The sequence below is a fragment of the Palaemon carinicauda genome, chromosome 26 (assembly GCF_036898095.1).
Source record: "Palaemon carinicauda isolate YSFRI2023 chromosome 26, ASM3689809v2, whole genome shotgun sequence".
NCBI classification, from domain to species: Eukaryota; Metazoa; Arthropoda; class Malacostraca; order Decapoda; family Palaemonidae; genus Palaemon; species Palaemon carinicauda.
The window spans coordinates 74,576,716-74,597,349 of NC_090750.1; the positions used below are offsets into that span (position 1 = coordinate 74,576,716).

The 20,634-nt window shown below is 40.2% G+C and overlaps 1 protein-coding gene across 1 annotated transcript; it reads left to right on the forward strand.

Moving 5' to 3' along the window:
- Window positions 1-1,844: 1,844 nt before the first annotated feature.
- LOC137619593 (mitochondrial fission process protein 1-like) lies at window positions 1,845-20,327 on the forward strand. The gene is made up of 4 exons (XM_068349766.1): window positions 1,845-1,970; window positions 13,026-13,083; window positions 16,065-16,192; window positions 18,105-20,327. Exons 2-4 carry the CDS (start codon window positions 13,029-13,031, stop codon window positions 18,399-18,401), a joined length of 480 nt encoding a protein of 159 aa, XP_068205867.1. The 5' UTR covers window positions 1,845-1,970; window positions 13,026-13,028; the 3' UTR covers window positions 18,402-20,327.
- Window positions 20,328-20,634: the final 307 nt, after the last annotated feature.

A 20,634-nucleotide genomic window follows, 5' to 3' on the forward strand; every position in this document is an offset into this window, starting at 1 on the left:
TTATCGGGAATTAGAATTGAATCTTGAATATATTTCAAAAGTGCTAGAATATGTAATTCTTAAAATATTGGTTCGCCACTTGATCGAAACATTGCCATAAAATCAATCACCATACAGAGAGAGAGAGAGAGAGAGAGAGAGAGAGAGAGAGAGAGAGAGAGAGAGAGAGAGAGAGAGAGAGAGAGAGAGAGAGCTATTTACTATATTGTAAACGAGATGCTGGAAATGATGGATGAGAACAAAGATGGTATCTTAATATTGCTTGATCTTTGTGCTGCTTTTGATACCGTTGTGCATGAACTGCTACTTAATGGTTTACGGTCCATTGGAATTGAAGATTAAGATTTTGAATATCTAAAAGATTACTTGGTTGACAGAAACTGCTTACGAAGAGGATACTCACTCATCATATGATCCATTAGAGGCATGTAGTGGAGTTTAAACTAACTGCGGATGGTACTCAATTTAACTTCTCCATAAATGACACTGTGACGCTGAAAATTCTGAAATTTTAAATAAAGTTCTTACCAGTGTCAGTGAAAAAACTCAAATCAAATAAAGATAAAACTGAGTTTATGGTGTTGGGAAGAAAAACAGCTTAATAAACTTGGGTGGCATTCAAATAACTGAAGATATTAAGATTTTCATGAAGAAACGAAAGAATTTCCTGTTTTCCAAGTGTTTCGATAATGTACAGTATATTTGACAATCATAACACGGAATACACTGTATGATACTCTAAATACCTAAGAATGTATAAGACAAGATATTGTAGATCGTATAGGGCACAGGGAAAGCGTGTGGTAGGACCAAGAAAACAGCTCTTAAAGTATAAAGTAAGTACAGTAAGTATGGGATCTTTTCTGTAATTCGAAGAATGTCAATTTGGCACAAGATCACCGGCGTTATGCCGGCCGTGCTGGCATAAAGCCAGCATATACAACAGCAAACGACAGTCCTATCGAACCTAAGCTCGAAAAGACTGCAGTTAAGTAGGTAACTGCACTTAATCATATTGGTAAAATCTGTTTTAATAAAAACTTGGCGTAGGATATAAAGACAAATATGCATACAATGCATTGTAAACAAACCATGATGGACAGCAGTTCATAGAACTAGGTTTATGCATATTTTTCATTGATAGTAGCCTTTCAAATAAACCTTGATGTTCTCTAACTCACCTAATTGAAAAACGATGTGGATTTTCTCTTTATACCTAACATTTTATCATTTTCCGCCCAGTCTCCAATTTTCTGAGGTTAAAACCACTTTGAAATCCTTTAACATTACGTCATCATCACGAGATCAAAACAAACTAGTGTCAAACAATCCGTGTGTTGTTTACTCCTTAATATAAAGTTTTTTTTTTAATGGTGTGGCGGATTAATAATTTTTATGTACACTAATTATCATCCGTATATATTGTGAAGGTTTTCTTTATGATATTGGAAGAAAAAAGGAATGATACGGTACCGGATCTGCCTGGAAGTCTAAACTGTAATTAAAAAAGTTAAAATCAAAATAACTGTAACAATGTATTTCATACCTGTCAGATTTAAAAAAAAAAAAAAACTTAATAATAGTATCGATTTAAATCTGTATTTTTTCATTGAAGGATAAGGAGTGATACTTATTGAAACATCTCAGGTTCAGGTTCAGGTTCTGGGGCGAGGCATAGCCTTTACAACGGCGCCTCTAACGCTTATCTTCTTGTACTGTTTTGTCTTTTCTTCCACATTATGTTCAATACTTCTTTTTTCTTTTCTATATTTGTTTCACTAAATAAAAATAATCCTACTATTTTCTTTGGGTCTTCCTCGGGTCTTACGGACAAAATCTAACGCAGGAACGTTCACTACGAAACGCCGGCGATATTTGTATTTTCATTTTTTTTCTGTTCTACTTCGGCCTCTAGGGTTTAATTCCACTAAGTTGTCTGTGCTGTTCTCGCCCAAAATACTAGATAACACGTACGTGATTTTTTGAACTGTTGCTTATATGATTATCTCTGTCGGGAATTTCGACCCGATCAATCGAAATTCCCGCCATTTGACTCCTCCTACGACTACGTCAAATTGGAGGGAGAGGAAAAACTCGCGGGCGAATGAATGTAGTTCCAGACGTGAACATTTAGAGCCAAAAAAGGAAACCACCTGGTAGGAAGGCGCTGAGACTAATAAAATCAATTGCTGGTAATTTAAGATTAGGAAAAATAAAGTCATTCTGTTGTAACATGTTAAAAAAATCCAATGTAGAAATTTAGGTTCAGGGCAAATTGCGCCAAAAAGGTGACGTCGGAGGTAGCAAGGCTAGCTCGTCCTCTTTGATCCAACGTCCCCAACCGAAGTAAGTCCCCTCTAATTGTTATCTCTCCTCTCTACCTTGTCTACCAGGCTGGTTGTAGTAGAAGTTTGAGTGCAAGACGTTTAGTTTTTATATCGCAGTTTAGTGTAGAGATCCTTGTGATTGGGGATCTGAATCCTGAGTTAAATAAGAATAGGGATATTTGGTGTGTGATTCGTTGTGTATTGAATTCGAATTGGCACTATTTTCAGTTTGTTAATGAGTCCGGTGTGGACTTGGTGCTTGAAGAGCACATGCTACATTACCTAGGGTCAGTCTTGTTTTTCAGTGAGTTTTGTGAATGCTTAAGAATGTTGTTTGTCTTTATCAGAGTTTATTTTTGTAATAAAATTGTAAATTTTATCGCCGTATTTTAGTTAATTTCCTGGAGGGTTTTGGGAATCCTGCCCTTAAGGCCTTGCGATCCGCCCAGTACATCGGGCAGATTTAATTAACTGGTGAAAATCACAACATTTGGTCCTTCGAACCGGATCGCAAGCGCTTCCCAGAGCCGGACAGGACTAATTTAAAATATGAGCTTTTAAGAGAGAGAGAGACTAACAATTAAGGTCCTCTACGTCCCGATGTGCGATCGCCCACGTGGGTCAGTTCTTTGAGTCCCTTAACGTTAAATTATCCTTTTCTCCTTGCCTTGTCCAACCCCCCCAAACGTAAAGTAAAGTAATTAAGATGGCTGTATCCACGATCGTGCATATCGAGGCGTCGATGGGCCTACTGGAGGATTTGCTAAGCGAAACTCAAAGGGCACTGATTGAGACCTACTCCGAGTCCGTTTACCAGAATTTGGTAACGGAGTTGCAGGCAGAGGTCCGACAGCTTAAAGAGTTGTACAAAAACCAGAGAGTTAAATTAGAGTCTAGTATCGAAGCCCGAATTAGGCATATGTTAGGTGAAGCGACACGCGCTTCCACACTATTGTACAATAGAATAGATAAAGTGAAAGGCCCTTCAACGGGGAATGTTGCCCTCCCCAGGTTGAAGCCGCTGCCTCTCCCCACGTTTGAAGGGGAAGTGCAAGAGTACGCATCGTACCGTGAATTATTCACGATCCACGTGGATCGAAGAGCGGATTTAGACGAAGTGTCTAAATTCACGTATTTATTGGGGACGTTGGGCAAAGAGCCGCTCAGGATTATCAAATCCCTGAGTGTAACCGCCGCGAACTATAGAGTAGCATTAGATTTATTAGATAAGCAGTATGGCAACGTGCACCAAACGCTCGTGATTCTGCACCGCAAGTTAGCAAACATCTTTGTGCCGTCACTAAACCCAGTAGAATTAAAAAGGTTCCGTTTTGAGTTAACTATCATTATTGAGCAAATCAAAAGACTTAGTACCAATGACTTAGGCCAGGGCATGGTCATGAGCCTCATTAATCAAAAATTGTCAGAGGGAAAACTATACCGCAAGGTGGTAGAGCATTTGAGGAAATGCGACTATACGTTGGACGAGTTTTTTGAGGCAATAGATTTCATAGTAAGAATGTTAGAAGACGATGCATTGCAGAGAGGCGACAGTCTTGAGAGTGACAAAAGACCAGACAGTAGTGTAAGACCGAAAACCCATCCCATCCACCAAAATTCCTGCCCATTTTGTAGCGAACGGCACCCGCCTCACGGATGTCGCCAAGTGACAGACGTAGCTGCTAGACGTCGCATTTTACTAAAAAGGGGTTTTTGTTTCAATTGCACGAAATCAGGCCATCGTAGCGATAAATGTCCCGTATCAAATTCCTGTAGAAACTGTAATGCTAAGCACCACACTGCAATTTGCGACGCGGGTAGACCGCAATCAATCCCTAGTCATAGTAATAGTCAATCAACAACGTCCCGCCCCGTAGTAAATGCGACGCCTGCACAGAACCAAAATGCCCCCCGTCCGTCTAAGGTAAAAGTAGAATCTAAGCCGTGCACGAGCGCAAAGATCGCGCAGAGGTCTGATGTGGACCTCCCATGCACTATCTTGCCAACAGCCATGGCAGGTATTCAACAGAGGCAAGGTAGTAAGCGAGTCCGCCTATTTCTCGACTCAGGAAGCCAGAGGAGCTTCATCTCTGCAAAAATTGCCCGTCAATTAGGCCTACCGGTGGTAGGAAGAGTATCCTTGAATATAGCTCCGTTTGGTTCAGAGGAAATAAGCGGCCAATACGATGTAGTAAGTTGCAGGATTGAAATGGGGAAAAGAATCGTGCGTATGAAATTGGTGGCACACGAACACGTGGACGTCCCGATACATAACGTGGGTTATGTTAAAGTCAGACAGCATCTGTTGACTAAGGGAGTCACGTTAGCCGATCCAGCAAACCAATCAGATACCATGAAGAACGTTCACATATTAGTTGGGGCTGATTATTTTAGCTATTTTGTCATAGGTGTAGAAAAAGTAGATGGGATAAATCTTTTCTTAACGCATAATGGTATGTCCCCGTACGGGAAGGTGCCACAGTGGCTGTTCCAAGGGGAAAGGGTCGAACAAGTAAGAACGTTGAGAGTGTGCAGAATCACGGACGAGCCATATCTGTATGATGTAGATGAGTGGTGGCGATTAGACCGTGTTGGTATCGCCCCATCTGAGCAATACACTGTTCGCGAGGCCGAGGCCGTGCGAAAGGTATCGCAAAGCGTTGTACGAAAATCTGAGGGATATCAGGTTAGCCTACCATTCGCATCGGATGCTAGGCCAGAAACAAATTATCGTAACGCTATGGCGCAGTTGGAGTCGTTGCAGACAAAATTCAGAAAGGATAGGGAATATCTTGAACAATATCAGGGAGTGATAGATAAGTATCTCGAAGCAGGTTTTATATCTGAAGTGAAAAATCCCGTAGTGGAAGGTTATTACATGCCACACTTTGGTGTTAAGAAAGACAGCCGTACCACCCCCCTTAGAATCGTGTTCAATGCCTCTGCCAAGTCACAAGGTTGCAAGTCCTTGAATGAATGTCTTTTACCTGGGCCCAATTTGGTAGAAGTAGCATATAGTTTAATTATAAGGTTTAGGTTGAATCGATATGCCATGTTAGCCGACATAAGTAAAGCATTCCATCGTGTTTTGTTAGATCCTCGTGATGCCAAATACACACGATTTCTGTGGCGCAAGGCAGCTGGTCGAGCGCTTACCTTCGCCTTTAGAGTCGTGGTGTTCGGCATCACAGCTAGTCCATTTTTGCTACAGCAAATATTAAATTGTCATTTTAAAAAGGAAGGGCGCCCAGATTTAGTAAAATCTTTTTATGTTGATAATTATCTGGCCACGTTTGAAGATATAGAACATATGAGGCAAGAGCATGATTCTGTTCATAACATCTTAAAAAGGGCGGGTATGCCCTTAGAAGGGTGGGCCAGCAATCACTTGGCCTTCGATAGCGAGAGACAGTGGAATGAGCCTGTGAGTGTGAACGTGCTCGGGCTGCGATGGGCCCGGGACGTGGACAGATTGTGTGTGAAAGAAAGCAAAAGGATCTGTGAGTTGGGGGAGGGATGGGTGCCCACGAAGCGTAGGGTACTTTCCCTATTAGTCTCCATATATGATCCGATAGGTTTGATAAGCCCATTATTTGTAAGGGGAAAGCTTTTCCTTCAACAACTATGGGAGGATAATGTAGGTTGGGATGATGTTTTAGCAAAAGAGAGGGCTAAAGAGGCAAGTGAATTGTTGAATGATTTGAAAGCGGTGAGCGACATCACCTTTCAAAGATCAATAGGAAAAAAAGGCTTACAACTTCATGTGTTCACCGATGCCAGCAGTAAGGCATATGGAGCAGTAGCATATACTAGGGACGAACGCAATCGGGTAAGTCTGGTAACAAGTAAAACCCGGATCACTCCGAAAGGGATGAGCAAGCTGACGATCCCTAAGCTAGAGTTGCTGGCCTTGTTGTTAGGCAGCAGACTAGCAAGAACGCTCAAGGATCTGATCGAGCCACGGGAAATAGTAATGTGGACCGACAGTAAGGTAACGTTGGCATGGGTAGCATCGCCCGATGCCAGGTCTAATAAAAATGTGTTTGTTTCTAACAGAGTGGCGGAAATTAATTTTATTCAGCAGGTTTGTAGTTTCAGTCTGAACCATGTCCCTAGTCAGCAGAACCCTGCCGATATCCTATCCCGAGGCGCAACGGCTCAACAATTGCAAGCTAACCCCCTGTGGAGGAACGGTCCAGAATTTCTCAGGACCACGGGAAGGCCTGTTCCTTGCGAGGAGGAAGATTTACTACATCAAACTCACGTAGTAGCGGCGGTGCAGGAGTTGAGGGAGGAGATGTGTCCTACCCCCCCCAGGCGAGATTTGGGACGTCCTGAAGAGGGAAGTAGGGTTCCAATTCTTGTTACGAGTAGCCAGACTAGTTTTAAAGTTTGCTAAGATAGAACGGCATCCGTTCAGTATTGTTGTAAAATTAGAGCAAAAACATTATTTGCCTACTGTTTATGCCTACTTAGAGGGCGGAGTCAGACCCCCTCGTGAAGTTGCTAATTTTGCTAGACAATTGAATTTAGTTTTGGTAGATAATCTCATCTGCACCAGGGGACGAGTGTCCCATGTAGGAGAAACTGATCATTTAATTCTCTTGCCAGCCAAAGGGCATTTGGTTAGGATGTATCTAAATTATTTACATCAATTACATTTGCATTGTGGGGTGAATACTCTAATAGGTATCTTTCGACAGAAATGTTGGGTGGCGGGTCTACGTTCCATTGCGAAGCGAACCGTGCGGCAATGCCCTGAATGCAAGCTGGCCTTCCAGCCTCTAACGAGACAGCCACCACCACCCCCCCCTGCCAAAGGAAAGGATCACCCTCACGAAACCGTTCACGGCGGTCGGAGTGGACCACACAGCAGCTATACACACGGAAACACGGCCAGGGTATATACTTATCGTAACTTGCATGGCCAGCAGAGCCGTGTACCTTGACTTCTGTCCCTCTTTGGAGGCAGAAGAATTCGTGTTGGCACTTAGACGGTTTAGCGCCACCCACGGTGCCCCACAGCTCATCATGTCCGATAACCATCAAACCTTCAAGGCTGCCAGCCACCTCCTGCAGGGACTTTATGAAGAGGATGAAGTCCAGCAGTTCCTGAGGAAAACTGGCATAAAGTGGCGGTTTCAGACGCCCCGTGCACCTTGGAAAGGTGGGTTCTTCGAGCGTTTGATAGGAGTAACGAAACGGACCCTCCAGATAGCCCTCGGAAAGAAGTACCTGCCGGACGCCCACGTGCTAACCCTCGTGAAAGAAGCAGAAGCAGTGGTGAATAATCGACCGCTCATGTACAGCGGTGACGAGCGCGAGGATGAAGTCCTCACCCCCTCCCATTTGATAAGAGGACACCAAGTCCACCTCATGGCCCCCATCTTACCGGACGACCATCTGAACGCAACCTTCACCTCTCGGAAGCTACGTGATCGTTACGTAAGATTGACAGATTCGCTCAAAGCCTTTAGGGAACGCTGGAGAAAGGAATACTTGAGTGCCTTGAGGGCCCGGCACGACAGTCGGCCCGGGGAACCCTCCAAGCTGCACCCCGGAGACATCGTGCTAGTGAAGCAGGACAATAAGAAGAGAGCGACTTGGCCACTGGGACGTGTCGTGGAGACGTATCCTGACGACAACGGAGTCGTACGCTCGGCGAAAGTGTTGTTTGAGGGTGTCGAATCGCTGCGAGCTGTCAGCCACCTGGTTCCCCTAGAAATAGCCCCCTCTGAGGATGACCATGAAGGAGACGACGGCGATGACGGAAAAGAGGGTGCGTACAGATCGACAGCCGGAATGCCAGGGATAGCGGAGACGTCTGGGAACGACCAGGGTATGGCAACAGCTACGACAACTCAACAACCAGCCACAGGAACGGACGACAGCGACGAGGAAGGTGAGAACTATGCAGTTAGTGAAAGAAGTGAAAATGAAAATGAAACTGAATCAGAGCAGACGAACGCACAAAGACGTTCTGCACGCCCATTGAGAAGGGCTGCCGTGAAACAGCGAGAACTAATGGACTGTCTACTGAAAGGTGACGATATATAAAAAGTAGCTGCAAACTGTAAGTGAAAAGGGGGCGTGTTCTATCTGGAAGGTAGGGAGGGTGGAGTTTGTGAGGTGTGCGTGAATCTGCGGAGGTTGGAAGTGCTTAGGGGTGGAGTACGGGGACGGGATGGTCTCTCGTGCGTACAGACCGAGCGTTGCACAGAACCTGCCCCTCCCTCTTGTACTCCATTAAGTAACAGCCTGCATGTAGCAGCGCTATAGAAGTCTCGATTATTGTGAGTTGAGACAGACTGAATTTGAATTATTATGATTGCATTTCTGCCATTTCTTGAATTGTCTTAGGCCCATTGCCTAATTGTCGTTGCACTTGAATTATTATGATTGCATTTCTGCCATTTTTTGAATTGTCTTAGGCCCATTGCCTAATTGTCGTTGCACTTGAATTATTATGATTGTATTTCTGCCATTTTTTGAATTGTCTTAGGCCCATTGCCTAATTGTCGTTGCACTTGAATTATTACGATTGCATTTCTACCATTTCTTGAATTGTCTTAGGCCCATTGCCTAATTGCTTGCCAATTGAATTCTGTAAAATGTGTACATTATCACTTATTTCTGCTGTTCCTTATGTGTATTACACGAGTGTTTTAGAATTGCTAGGCCCATTGCCTATTTTGATCTGTTATATGACTGTATATTATTGAGTGTTTATTACCCCGGGGTAACATTGCTGTAGTATATTGTGCGTACTCTGTTCGAGTCGTTGCGGAGCGCTACGCAGCGAGCCTAACAGAGTCTCGGAGTAAGCCACTCCCCTCACCCCGAGTCTAGCTCCATCCAATTGACCGACGTTTCATCGCTCCTTATTTTGGGGCGTGGAGGATGTCGGGAATTTCGACCCGATCAATCGAAATTCCCGCCATTTGACTCCTCCTACGACTACGTCAAATTGGAGGGAGAGGAAAAACTCGCGGGCGAATGAATGTAGTTCCAGACGTGAACATTTAGAGCCAAAAAAGGAAACCACCTGGTAGGAAGGCGCTGAGACTAATAAAATCAATTGCTGGTAATTTAAGATTAGGAAAAATAAAGTCATTCTGTTGTAACATGTTAAAAAAATCCAATGTAGAAATTTAGGTTCAGGGCAAATTGCGCCAAAAAGGTGACGTCGGAGGTAGCAAGGCTAGCTCGTCCTCTTTGATCCAACGTCCCCAACCGAAGTAAGTCCCCTCTAATTGTTATCTCTCCTCTCTACCTTGTCTACCAGGCTGGTTGTAGTAGAAGTTTGAGTGCAAGACGTTTAGTTTTTATATCGCAGTTTAGTGTAGAGATCCTTGTGATTGGGGATCTGAATCCTGAGTTAAATAAGAATAGGGATATTTGGTGTGTGATTCGTTGTGTATTGAATTCGAATTGGCACTATTTTCAGTTTGTTAATGAGTCCGGTGTGGACTTGGTGCTTGAAGAGCACATGCTACATTACCTAGGGTCAGTCTTGTTTTTCAGTGAGTTTTGTGAATGCTTAAGAATGTTGTTTGTCTTTATCAGAGTTTATTTTTGTAATAAAATTGTAAATTTTATCGCCGTATTTTAGTTAATTTCCTGGAGGGTTTTGGGAATCCTGCCCTTAAGGCCTTGCGATCCGCCCAGTACATCGGGCAGATTTAATTAACTGGTGAAAATCACAACAATCTCAATTATTTTTGTGTGTAAATAGATCTGTTATTTATAACTGAAGACGAGTGTCATTACATGTGAAGTACACAATAGTTAGTGCTTACCTTGGACTTGCCCGGCCGTATTAGGATATGACCAGGTCAAGCCTGATAAACCCGGCCGTTTTAGGATATGACCAGGTCAAGCCTGATAAACCCGGCCGTGTTAGGATATGACCAGGTCAAGCCTGATAAACTCAGCTCTGTTAGGATATGACCAGGTCAAGCCTGATAAACCTGGCCGTATTAGGATATGACCAGGTCAAGCCTGATAAACCCGGCCGTGTTAGGATATGACCAGGTCAAGCCTGAAAAACCCAGCCGTATTAGGATATGTCCAGGTCAAGCCTGATAAACCCGGCTGTGTTAGGATATGTCCAGGTCAAGGCTGATAAACCCGGCCGTGTAAGGATATGGCCAGGTCAATCCTGATAAACCTGGCCAAGCCTGATAAACCCGGCCGTATTAGGATATGACCAGGTCAAGCCTGATAAACCCGGCCGTATTAGGATATGACCAGGTCAAGCCTGATAAACCCGGCCGTATTAGGATATGACCAGGTCAAGCCTGATAAACCTGGCCGTAGTAGGATATGACCAGGTCAAGCCTGTATAAACTGAACTATTGTCGAGCAAGTTATTCAAGTTTGAGCTAACGTTAATTTCAAGACAATGAAAGTAAATTTACAATTTTGACCAAGGCTGAATACCCTGTTATTAAAATAACATTTATCTATTTTGTGTATTTGGAAGGAATATGGCCCATTTTTATTAGAAATAAGTTGTTACAGATACAGGACCCCTTTGGAGAAAAACAAGAAGGGTGATCACTGTGAGATATTGGGTTATTTTTGGTAAAACAGTGAATACTGTTAAATGCAGTGGGGCAACCTAACCTAACCACTACCACTTAACCTACTGTAATAGGGCGACAGTTTTTATCCATCCGATTGTTATTGTTATTACTTTCTAAGCAACAACCCTAGTTGGAAAAGTAGGCTGCTATAATCCCAGTGGTCCCTACAGGGAAAATAGCCCAGTGAGGAAAGGAAACAAGGAAAAATAAAATTTTACCAGCATCAAAATAAATGGGGTGTATGTATGATAGCGGCCACCTGTATGTGTTATTATGTCTAACTTTGAATACGGCTGTATTAAGGGGGGTTCGCAGGGGGCCGTCACCCCCCCCCCCTGTTAGATAAGTAGGCAAGGACACGGCTTGTAGGTTAGGGGTAGTTTGTAGCGCTACGGCCAAGCGTCCTAATTTGCTTATTATCGCTCCGACTGTTATCTTGTATAGAATAAAAACGTATGGAAATGGTCTACGGATCTTAAATATGTTGTGTAAGGGGGGGTCCTGGGGGGCGCAGCCTCTTTGGTAAGGACACGGGTTTTAGCATAGGTTAGGTGGGTTTTTTAAGTTGGCTTCTCCCGCCAAAATCGTTTTTAGAACGACGGCCACAGTTCAGAATATTCCCGTTTTCTATGGGATCTGGCCGTCACCCTACAAACGCTCCAAGGTTAGGTTAGTTAATGTCCATTTTATATCAAGGCGTGAGGAATTGGCTGCTGATATACAAAGGGTCCAAATGAATATTTAATATGTAAACTATAAAAACTTTAAGATAACAAGAGGAAGAGAAATAAGATAGAATAGTGTGCCCGAGTGTACCCTCAAGCAAGAAAACTCTAACTGAAGACAGTGGAAGACCATGGTACAGGGGCTATGGCACTACCCAAGACTAGTGAACAATGGTATGATTTTGGAGTGTCCTCCTAGAAGGGCTGCACACCAAACTAAAGAGTTTCGTCTACCCTTACCGACCGATAATATATCACTTCAAAAACTTTTAATAAAATACCTATGTGCTTATGGCCAGTTTATTACACTTCCCTTGTTCAGAATGAAGTTGCAAATGTGTGAATTAATTATTATTATTATTACTTACTAAGCTACAACACTAGTTGTAAAAGCAGGATGCTGTAAGCCTGAGTGCTTCAACAGGGATAACATCCCAGAGCAAGGAAGAATTATTTGGTAATCTGTGTTGTCAGGTGTATGTTATATGCATTACTGTACAGTACGTAGGAAACTGGAGTTGAAATTATGGCTGGATAATATTCTGAACCCTTCACACTGATATTGTCAATAATAAATTTTAGATTAAGGTTTCGTAGCCCAATATCACAAAAGAAGTTCCCTATTAAACACTAGAATTTCTGTACTCTTCTGTTACAGTACATATCTTAGTGGGATGTCTTGTGATTAAATGAATATGAGATTATGGTGGGAAATATGCAACAAGTTTGATAATTAATTACTTGTCAATGACACGAAGTTAACATGAGATTGATGATGAATATGAAAATACCATGGTTTTGAGAAAGTTTATTTAAATGTGAATTTTTTAGCAACCAATCCCAGTTGACAGAACTCGCTGGATGACCTTACGCGAGTTAATAATAATATGGTATCTTGACATGTAAACATCATTTAAACAAGTAAACTTTTGGAACTAGTTGTTGAAAGTCTTAAGATTAATTTGCTACTTAGAAGTTATGGGTTTTGATACCATTTGCCAGTATGCTGCTTATCAAGTAAGACCATCACAAGATGATTTAAATTCAGCCTCGCTTCAGTGTTTTTAATACAATGTATGTTCCTTTTATTTTGTTTCTTTATATACCATGTTTTTATATATTTATTTGTACAGTAGTTCACTTTTATACAATTTCTTTGTCTGTAATGACTGCTTTCCTTACTAGGTCCCTTGAGCTTATATCATTCTGCTTTTCAATTGGGGTTTTACCGTGGCTTTTGATAATGATTGTGGACAAATAACTCCTAATTATAAACAATTATGAGTATAAGTCTTGTATACAGGACAATGAATGTTGTATACAACATTGGATATTGCATTGATTGTTTGAATAGTGCCAATTCTAAATATGATTTATTTTTGCAGGAAATGTCAGAAGTAAAAGAAGTAGACATTTACAGGGACACCCCTGTGCGTCTCCTAGGTAAGGTTTAATTTTCTGTTTGTATGTGGTATTTAAATGATCATGTGCTACAGTAGTTTGTTTCAAAATTTTACATTGTATTGTACAGTATATATAACAGTTTAGTTGTTCCTATAAATAGTACAAACCTGAGACCTTAAATAGTTGTACTGTACTGTATGACCAGTGTAGCTGGATGGAATGGCTGTTCAACTTTTAACAAGATAAATAATGGTTATTTTCTATGTGGTTGGTAGGCCCCACCACCCAACAGGTAGAGTAAACCTCACTTGACTTAGGCTGATGAACAGTTACAGTACTTACTACTCTGGCATCCGTGGGATGAATAGGGAACCGTTGAATATTTACCATATGTCTCTTTCCTATGCCATCTCTTTGAGCTGAACCCAATTCTATGATACAACTTCCCTCCGCTTGTCTTCAGCCGCATTTTGCTTGGTCTACCTAGTCCTCTCCTACCTAGCGGCTTCCATTCAGTTACATTCTGGACTAACTCATCTTCACCGATATACATTTCAGCATCCTCATCTGGCTGTTTTATTCTTTTACTTTTCTCCTGGATTGAATAAAAGCTCTTGTATTCAGCCATGTTTGCGGGATAATTATGAAAGAAGTTGAGGATTATAGTTTTCCTGCCATTATCGAACATACTTTTTTCTGTCTGTGAGCATATCTGTTGTTGTTCTGTCCCTCAAGTTTGTGGCCTGACAACAACAACGCCAACGTAAATCTAAGTATGTTGGTTTTCCTTAGACACCACTGGAGCATACGTTGGAAGAAGAGATCTGCTGCCAAGTGTGAAGGGGAAGGGTGCCGCCTTTCTTCTTTTCTTCAGTGTCGGCTGTTTCTGGAAGGCACTAAGGATGTACTGTAGTGTCATCCCTATGTTTTTATGGTTTTGGTTTCTTGCGGTACAGATGTCTGCAGGATATCTAAATAAAGTTTCTAGTGTTCGCAGTTAGAACTACTGCTCAGCCCGAGGTTTTCAAACTGCCCTTACTTCTTTGCACCCAACCTTCATTCCATTTCCCCACCTACATGAAGCAATAATGAAAAATAAACAAATGTACACGGCAACTTCGTAGTAACATGTAAAGAATTTGGTGAAAAATAATAATAATGTTTAAAAAAGGCTCATACATACAGTATACATACATATACCAAGCCACTTCCCCCAATTTTGGGGGGTAGCCGACATCAAACAAATGAAACAAAAAAGGGGACCTCTCCTCTCTACGGTCCTCCCAGCCTGACAAGGGACTCAACCGAGTTTGGCTGTTACTGCTAGGGTGCCACAACCCACCCTCCCCTGTTATCCACCACAGATGAAGCTTCATAAAGCTGAATCCCCTACTGCTGCTACCTCCGTGGTTATCCAAGGCACCGGAGGAAGCCGCAGAGCTTACCAGAACTGCGTCACAATCGCTCGCCATTCATTCCTATTTCTAGCACGCTCTGTTGTATGTAATATGTAATATTTGATATGTACTGTAATATGAAAGGCTGATGAACAAGATAAATATAAATTTGCATTACATTTATAAGTAAAGATTCTCTCTCTCTCTCTCTCGTTACTACCCGATTCCTGTAAGATAACCCACAGGTGCCTGGAGACTTTCTCCATAGGTCTTGCGGTGCCAGTACGACAAGGGGTTTAAGGTACCTTAGCTCCCCTATGGGACAAGTAGCAGTCGGGTCGATGGCATACGTTATCTGGTGTTAGTGTGGGATGAATGAATATTTTCATCTTCCCCTTTCGCTGGGCACAGCATCTGGAATACTCTGCAAGCTGGCAACCTCCAACTGTAGGTAACATCCATTTCCCATGTGTAGCCTGAAATGTGCAAGATATTTTGTTATGTTCCCATTCTCCCTGCAAAGGGGAGTCGGAAAACACCCAAGTGAAAGTAAGAGGAGTATTTTCACCCCAATATTATTACCTTAGCAAGTCATAATGCTTAGTTCCACATATTTGCAATTATTGCCCAGGCCGTCGACACTCTAGCTTTTAACAACTGAGAGTTCGCGAGGTGTCAGGACCTCCACCCACCTAATGGTTAGTCTCCATGGTAAAGAGAAAAAGGGTTTGTATTCATGTTGGAACAAAAGAGAAATTTGAAAGCAATTTGTCATTTTCTTAACTATACAAACCTTGAGCTCTTTACTCCTACTTTCCCTGCCAACACCTGTCCCTGTGTAAGTCCTGCCTGCAAAAGTTTTGTAGTACACTTGGTGAGTGTGAGCAGGATGGCTGGTTTACCCCTGCTACCCTCGTTAAATAGTGGCGGATTGTTATAACTCACGTAAGAAGTTTATGGTTAGTTCCAGATATGCTCTTTGAGCTCAACCCATTTCTCAGATACAACCTTCCTCTGCTGGTAGTTGGTTTTCCTTAGACATCACTGGAGCTTCCGTTGGAGGAAAAGATCAGGTGCCATATTAAAGAGCTCAAGGTTTCTATAGTTAGGAAAAATACAAATTACTTCCAAATTTGTCATATTTTATAAACATTATTGAATCTACCCATGACACATATTCATAAATCTACCTCCCACCTAAATTATGGTATATGTGAATCATGATTTATGGATTATGGTGAAACAAACGAACTTTTCCTAATACAACAAAAGTTTTTCTTATAGCCATCAATCATCTAATAAGTTTCTCCTTCTAACCCTGGAAAGCTCTCAATCTCTTCCAAATGACACAAAAAAGGTTGGTGAGTGATAGATACATGTGGTTACAGGTGGCTTCATGTGTTGCAGAGCTACCAGACTTCTGTTTGTTAGACAAGTGACTATGATTGAGGGAGACATTTGAGACAACTAATATGGGAAAATATACAATTTGGATGAGAAAACTAGTTTGCATTTTACAAACTTTCTTATTGATTAACAATTGTCAAGTGTTTTAACCAGAATGCTATGCTGTACTGAATATAATTCAACCTGTTAGTAAGTTTCTTTCTCATTCACTTACAGGCTATGCTAATGAAGTTGGGGAGGCATTTAGGGCCCTGACGCCTCTATGGTTTGTGCGTTCAACGTATGGTGTTGCATCAGCATATGTGGTAGCGGACACTTACGACAAGTCTTCCAAAATGAGCAAGGTAATAATATTCCAGTGAATTTTATTTATCATAAAATTATTACTTATTGTTAATCAGCTTTTTAAATTAATTTTCTTAATGGTTAAGGTGTAGTGTATGTGGTCTCCAGGGACTTTCCTGTAAAAGAATAGAACAGGGAACCCAATAAGACACAAAATACCAAAGAAATACTGTCTCCTATACTCTAATGCCAGTGTTTCATTGTAGAAAGCATGGACTCAGTGCGTATAGAAGGCCCCCAACGTACGAGCACAATAGCTTCCAAGAAGCTGTTCGTAAGTGGAAATGTTAGTAAGTCGTGACAGTAATTTAATTGAAGATAATGGCTGTCTTTGTGACTAATTTTATGACACTTTTTCTATTGATCTAATTTTCTTCTTTCCAACAGCACGGCAATTTGCCAGTAACTGTGCTGTTCTCATTATTAGAGAGGATATATATTCATCAATAAATTAATGAATTCTTTACTTCAAAAGAATACATTTAAACATAGGTTTATGTGCAAATTCTAGGGACGTTCCAAGGTTAGGCGATCTATCTTTCTTATAAGTCCTCAAATTAAGCAAGGTGATAAATGTTCTTGAGAATTAAATCTATCATAAAATTATTTATCACATCTTGGAACACCCCTGTACTTCGCACATAAACTTATTCTGATGCCAGCTTTCCCCCTATCCTGCTTCTGAGAGAATGGGGATGCTTGTCGTGCTTTGGAAACCTAGCAGAGACATAGGGCCGAACCTTAGGTAATGAGTATCTTTTGGGACAGTTACGTTCCCCCTAGCTTATATTTTGATTGTGTTCGCATTCATTTCACTAACATTGCTGAAAGCCCTGCCCCTACAGACATAGTTCTCTAGGCTTTTACAGTCAACTCTATTTGGGGCTGTAAGCTGGTCATCGACCTTTCTTCATTACACAAGTTTGTGCGTCAAATGATGTTCAGGCTGGAAATGGTATTTCATATGTTTTGAGTTCCATCAGAACTTACACAGTTAATCTGAACCATGCATACTTTTTAGTACCCATGTATCAGTCCTCTCAGAAGAATCTCTGCTTTGCTTAAGACTCTGTGCTTTGGACCGTGTATAGTACTGTTCCTCAGGTGTCTACTAGGGTATTCACCTTGATAGCAGCTTGGACCCATTTGCATGGAATATGTGTTTATGTATCTCGACAATTAGCTGATCCTGGTCTCCTCCATGGGACTGTTGCTACAGGATTGAGATCAGATTCTCACATTTTGTCATGATTTTGGGATTATGATAAACTGGGAGAAGTCAAACCTCATACTCAAGAAGAGGTTGATGTGCTTTGGCATGCTGATGGACACAGCAGAAGCAAGTGTCTTTCTGTCAGATTGCATCAGCAAGTTCAAGGAGGTAGTGCAACTGTTCCTGTCCAGGACAGTACTTGCAGCTTGTCACGTGCAGTCTTCTAGGCCACCTTTCCCACTGGAGAAGCTCATTCCTCATGGGCAATTTCCCCAGATATCTCATAAATATTTTTTGAAGGATCACCCTTTCTTTCCTGCTCTTGTGGGGCAGGAGACTCGGGTCGATCTTACGTGTTCGGATCGATCTTACCTATTGGCTGAATGAGGAAATGTGAAAAGTTAATGAATATATTGGTAATTAAAGTTAAGACCAAGCTGTTAAATTTCATGTTAAAAACATTTAAAATTAGAATTTAAGATCCACCTTTTCATATCCATATAATAGAGTCCTTCCTTTCAGCCTATTTTGGTAAAGTTTTAAATTACAGGTACTTGGTGGAAAGTATTCTTGCTGTGTAACTTACTCAATTCGTAGCAGTAAAAGATTTACCTTTAATAACTAAACAGTACTACATAATAATTAATTAAAATGATTTTGAATAAGCTTTTCCTAATTGCATTACTGTAATTTTTCAGCAACCGGGTGCAACACAACGTGCTATCACACATGCAGCTGTAGATACTCTGGTATGGCAAGCATTTGCATCTGTTATTGTACCAGGTTTTACGATCAATAGGGTGTGTGCTGCATCCCTATTAGCCATGGCACGAGCCATCCCAAGGGTACCCCTCACAACTCGTAAGTGGATAACCACTGCTATAGGTTTAGGATGCATTCCTTTCATTGTGCATCCAATTGACTCTGGTGTTCATTATGTAATGGACAATTCAATCAGGAAGTACATGGACCTCGCTACAAGGGAAGAAGAATAATACATTATGCTTTAACTTTAGACATTTTCAAGCACCAATATCTTTTGAATTTAGCATTTCAGTAGAGTCCAGTTTAGAAAGTTCCTATGATGAATAATATACAGTAACTTTGACCAAATCTTTGCTAAGGTCATTAGATATATTATAACAATTTGATACAAAGCAATATAAAGTATATTTTTTCTTAAATTCAAAGTGTAAATATTCAGTTTGTTTTATTTTTTTATGGTTTTACCACCTTAAAGTTGTTTTTTTCTGAAAGTAATTTGGATTTTTTTGTAATGCACAAGTACAGTTTTGAAAACTATCATACTCCAGCTTGATTCAGATAGATTAATTATTAGGATTTAAAGTTTAATTAAACATATAATGTGAAATTATAAGATTAAGGTTAGTTTAGCTCCGCTTTTAGCTTTACTCTTGTTAAGTAGCATCGTTAATTTGAGATTATAGTGAGAAATTTTAGAGATCTGTAGCCTTTGATATTAATAATAATGCACAAACTTTTATAGATGACTTTCTGCTGTAAACAACCAGTAAGCTCGCTTTATTTAATGCTGCAGATGAACCTATTTAAAGTACTTAACAAAAATTAGTATGTAATCACAGTGTTAAGGAAGTAGTTTAGTTACCTTTATGTCCCTTGAAGTGCTGGTAAAAAAACATTATGGATTATGTTTACAAATTTTCATTTGAGAGTAGGAGCAAAGCAATTTTTATTAGTCTGCGCATTATACATGTCAGCTACAATTTAAATTGAAACCTTGATATTCTTTGTGTATTTTGACTTCCAGGATACGTTTGCTTCTGTCTTACCATAAGACAAGACTTTATTCTCATGTTTCATGACCTTTTTGATGTGCTATACAAAAAATATGTATACATTGCTTTACATTTATACATTTTTTACTCTTACAGTAATTTTTTATAGCAACCTAATGCTTCATAAAATCTTAACTGAAAATTTTGGTGCTCAAAAGTAATACTCAAAATGTCAACTTTTTATACAAAAAGGTGCCTTAATAATACAGAAATTAATTTGCCAGTACAATAGCAAACGGTTACTCCTTATGAAACTTTTACTTTTATGGCACTATACTACTTGTCTATATTTCAGGATTATACAAAAATATATTTATATAAGCTTAACTTCCTCAGGGATAATTATTTTAAATAAGCATCCCAGAAGTTTTAAACGAATATTTGCATGCAAATATTTTTCATCCTTGTGTAATGTTACTTAGCTTTTCAGTTTTTGTTAATGTTTCCTAGTTGTTGATTCTTATTTTAACTTCCCTGTAAAATATGTTACATCAATATTATGTGACCCCTTTTAAATATATTTTTTGTAGAATATTTTGAATGCATTATTTTCGTATTTTTAGTATACTGAACTTGAAAAGAAATGGGTTTTCCATACAATTTAGGCCACATTTAAACTTTTTAATAGCAATAGCTATGTAAAATGTTATGCGAGATGCTTTAAAAATGAAATGTATATTTTTAATTTACAATTTCAGTCATGCCTTCATTAACCTCTTTTAAGTGGTTTCACTACACTGGTTGTTAGTAGAGGTTGTAGTTTAATATTTAAGCCCTCTTGTTGAACAATGGTATTAAACCACAATAAACCTTTGGTAAGGGAAGTATTTGAGGTCATGAACTGTATAACATATTCTCTTGGGTTTTATTCATTACTTGATCAAGGTAATACTCATAAAAATAACCTTTGGCCTTTTGATAGCAAACGTACTATGTTTGGCTTTCTGTCGGTAAATCTAAAATCCTTGATATTTAGTGGAATTATTATGTAAGTTTATGCTTTAATAGGTTTACAGTTGGTGCTTTTATGCTTTAATTAGGTACACAGCTTATACTTTGTTCTAATTAGAAATACCTTATGGAAAATACTCTAAGAAAGGGATATGTGTTTTGTTTTCATATAATTTAAACTATCCTCTTTTACCTAATCAACTTCATTGATATGAAAGGTTTACTATTCTTGACATTGCATTTGTTATCACTGCACAAATAGATATTGTGGTTCTGTACCACATGATAATAGGTTCAGCTCTGATATATAAGCTTGCGTCTTGACATTTTCTCCGAGGATTGCAGTCATTTCCTATGCTTGAGGTGTTAAGGCAATGCTTTTATGGATTTAATTTTTGTCAAAAGTTTTTGTAGACTAGTTCTACAAATATAGAATAATCAACTGCTGTATATTTCTATG

What these genes read in the sequence shown, in the direction of transcription:
- LOC137619593 (XM_068349766.1), top strand. Translation starts at nt 13,029, where the DNA reads ATGTCAGAAGTAAAAGAAGTAGACATTTACAGGGACACCCCTGTGCGT. An exon ending in CACCCCTGTGCGTCTCCTAG is followed by an intron (nt 13,084 to 16,064) that starts GTAAGGTTTAAT and finishes ATTCACTTACAG; the next exon opens with GCTATGCTAATGAAGTTGGG. An exon ending in AGTCTTCCAAAATGAGCAAG is followed by an intron (nt 16,193 to 18,104) that starts GTAATAATATTC and finishes GTAATTTTTCAG; the next exon opens with CAACCGGGTGCAACACAACG.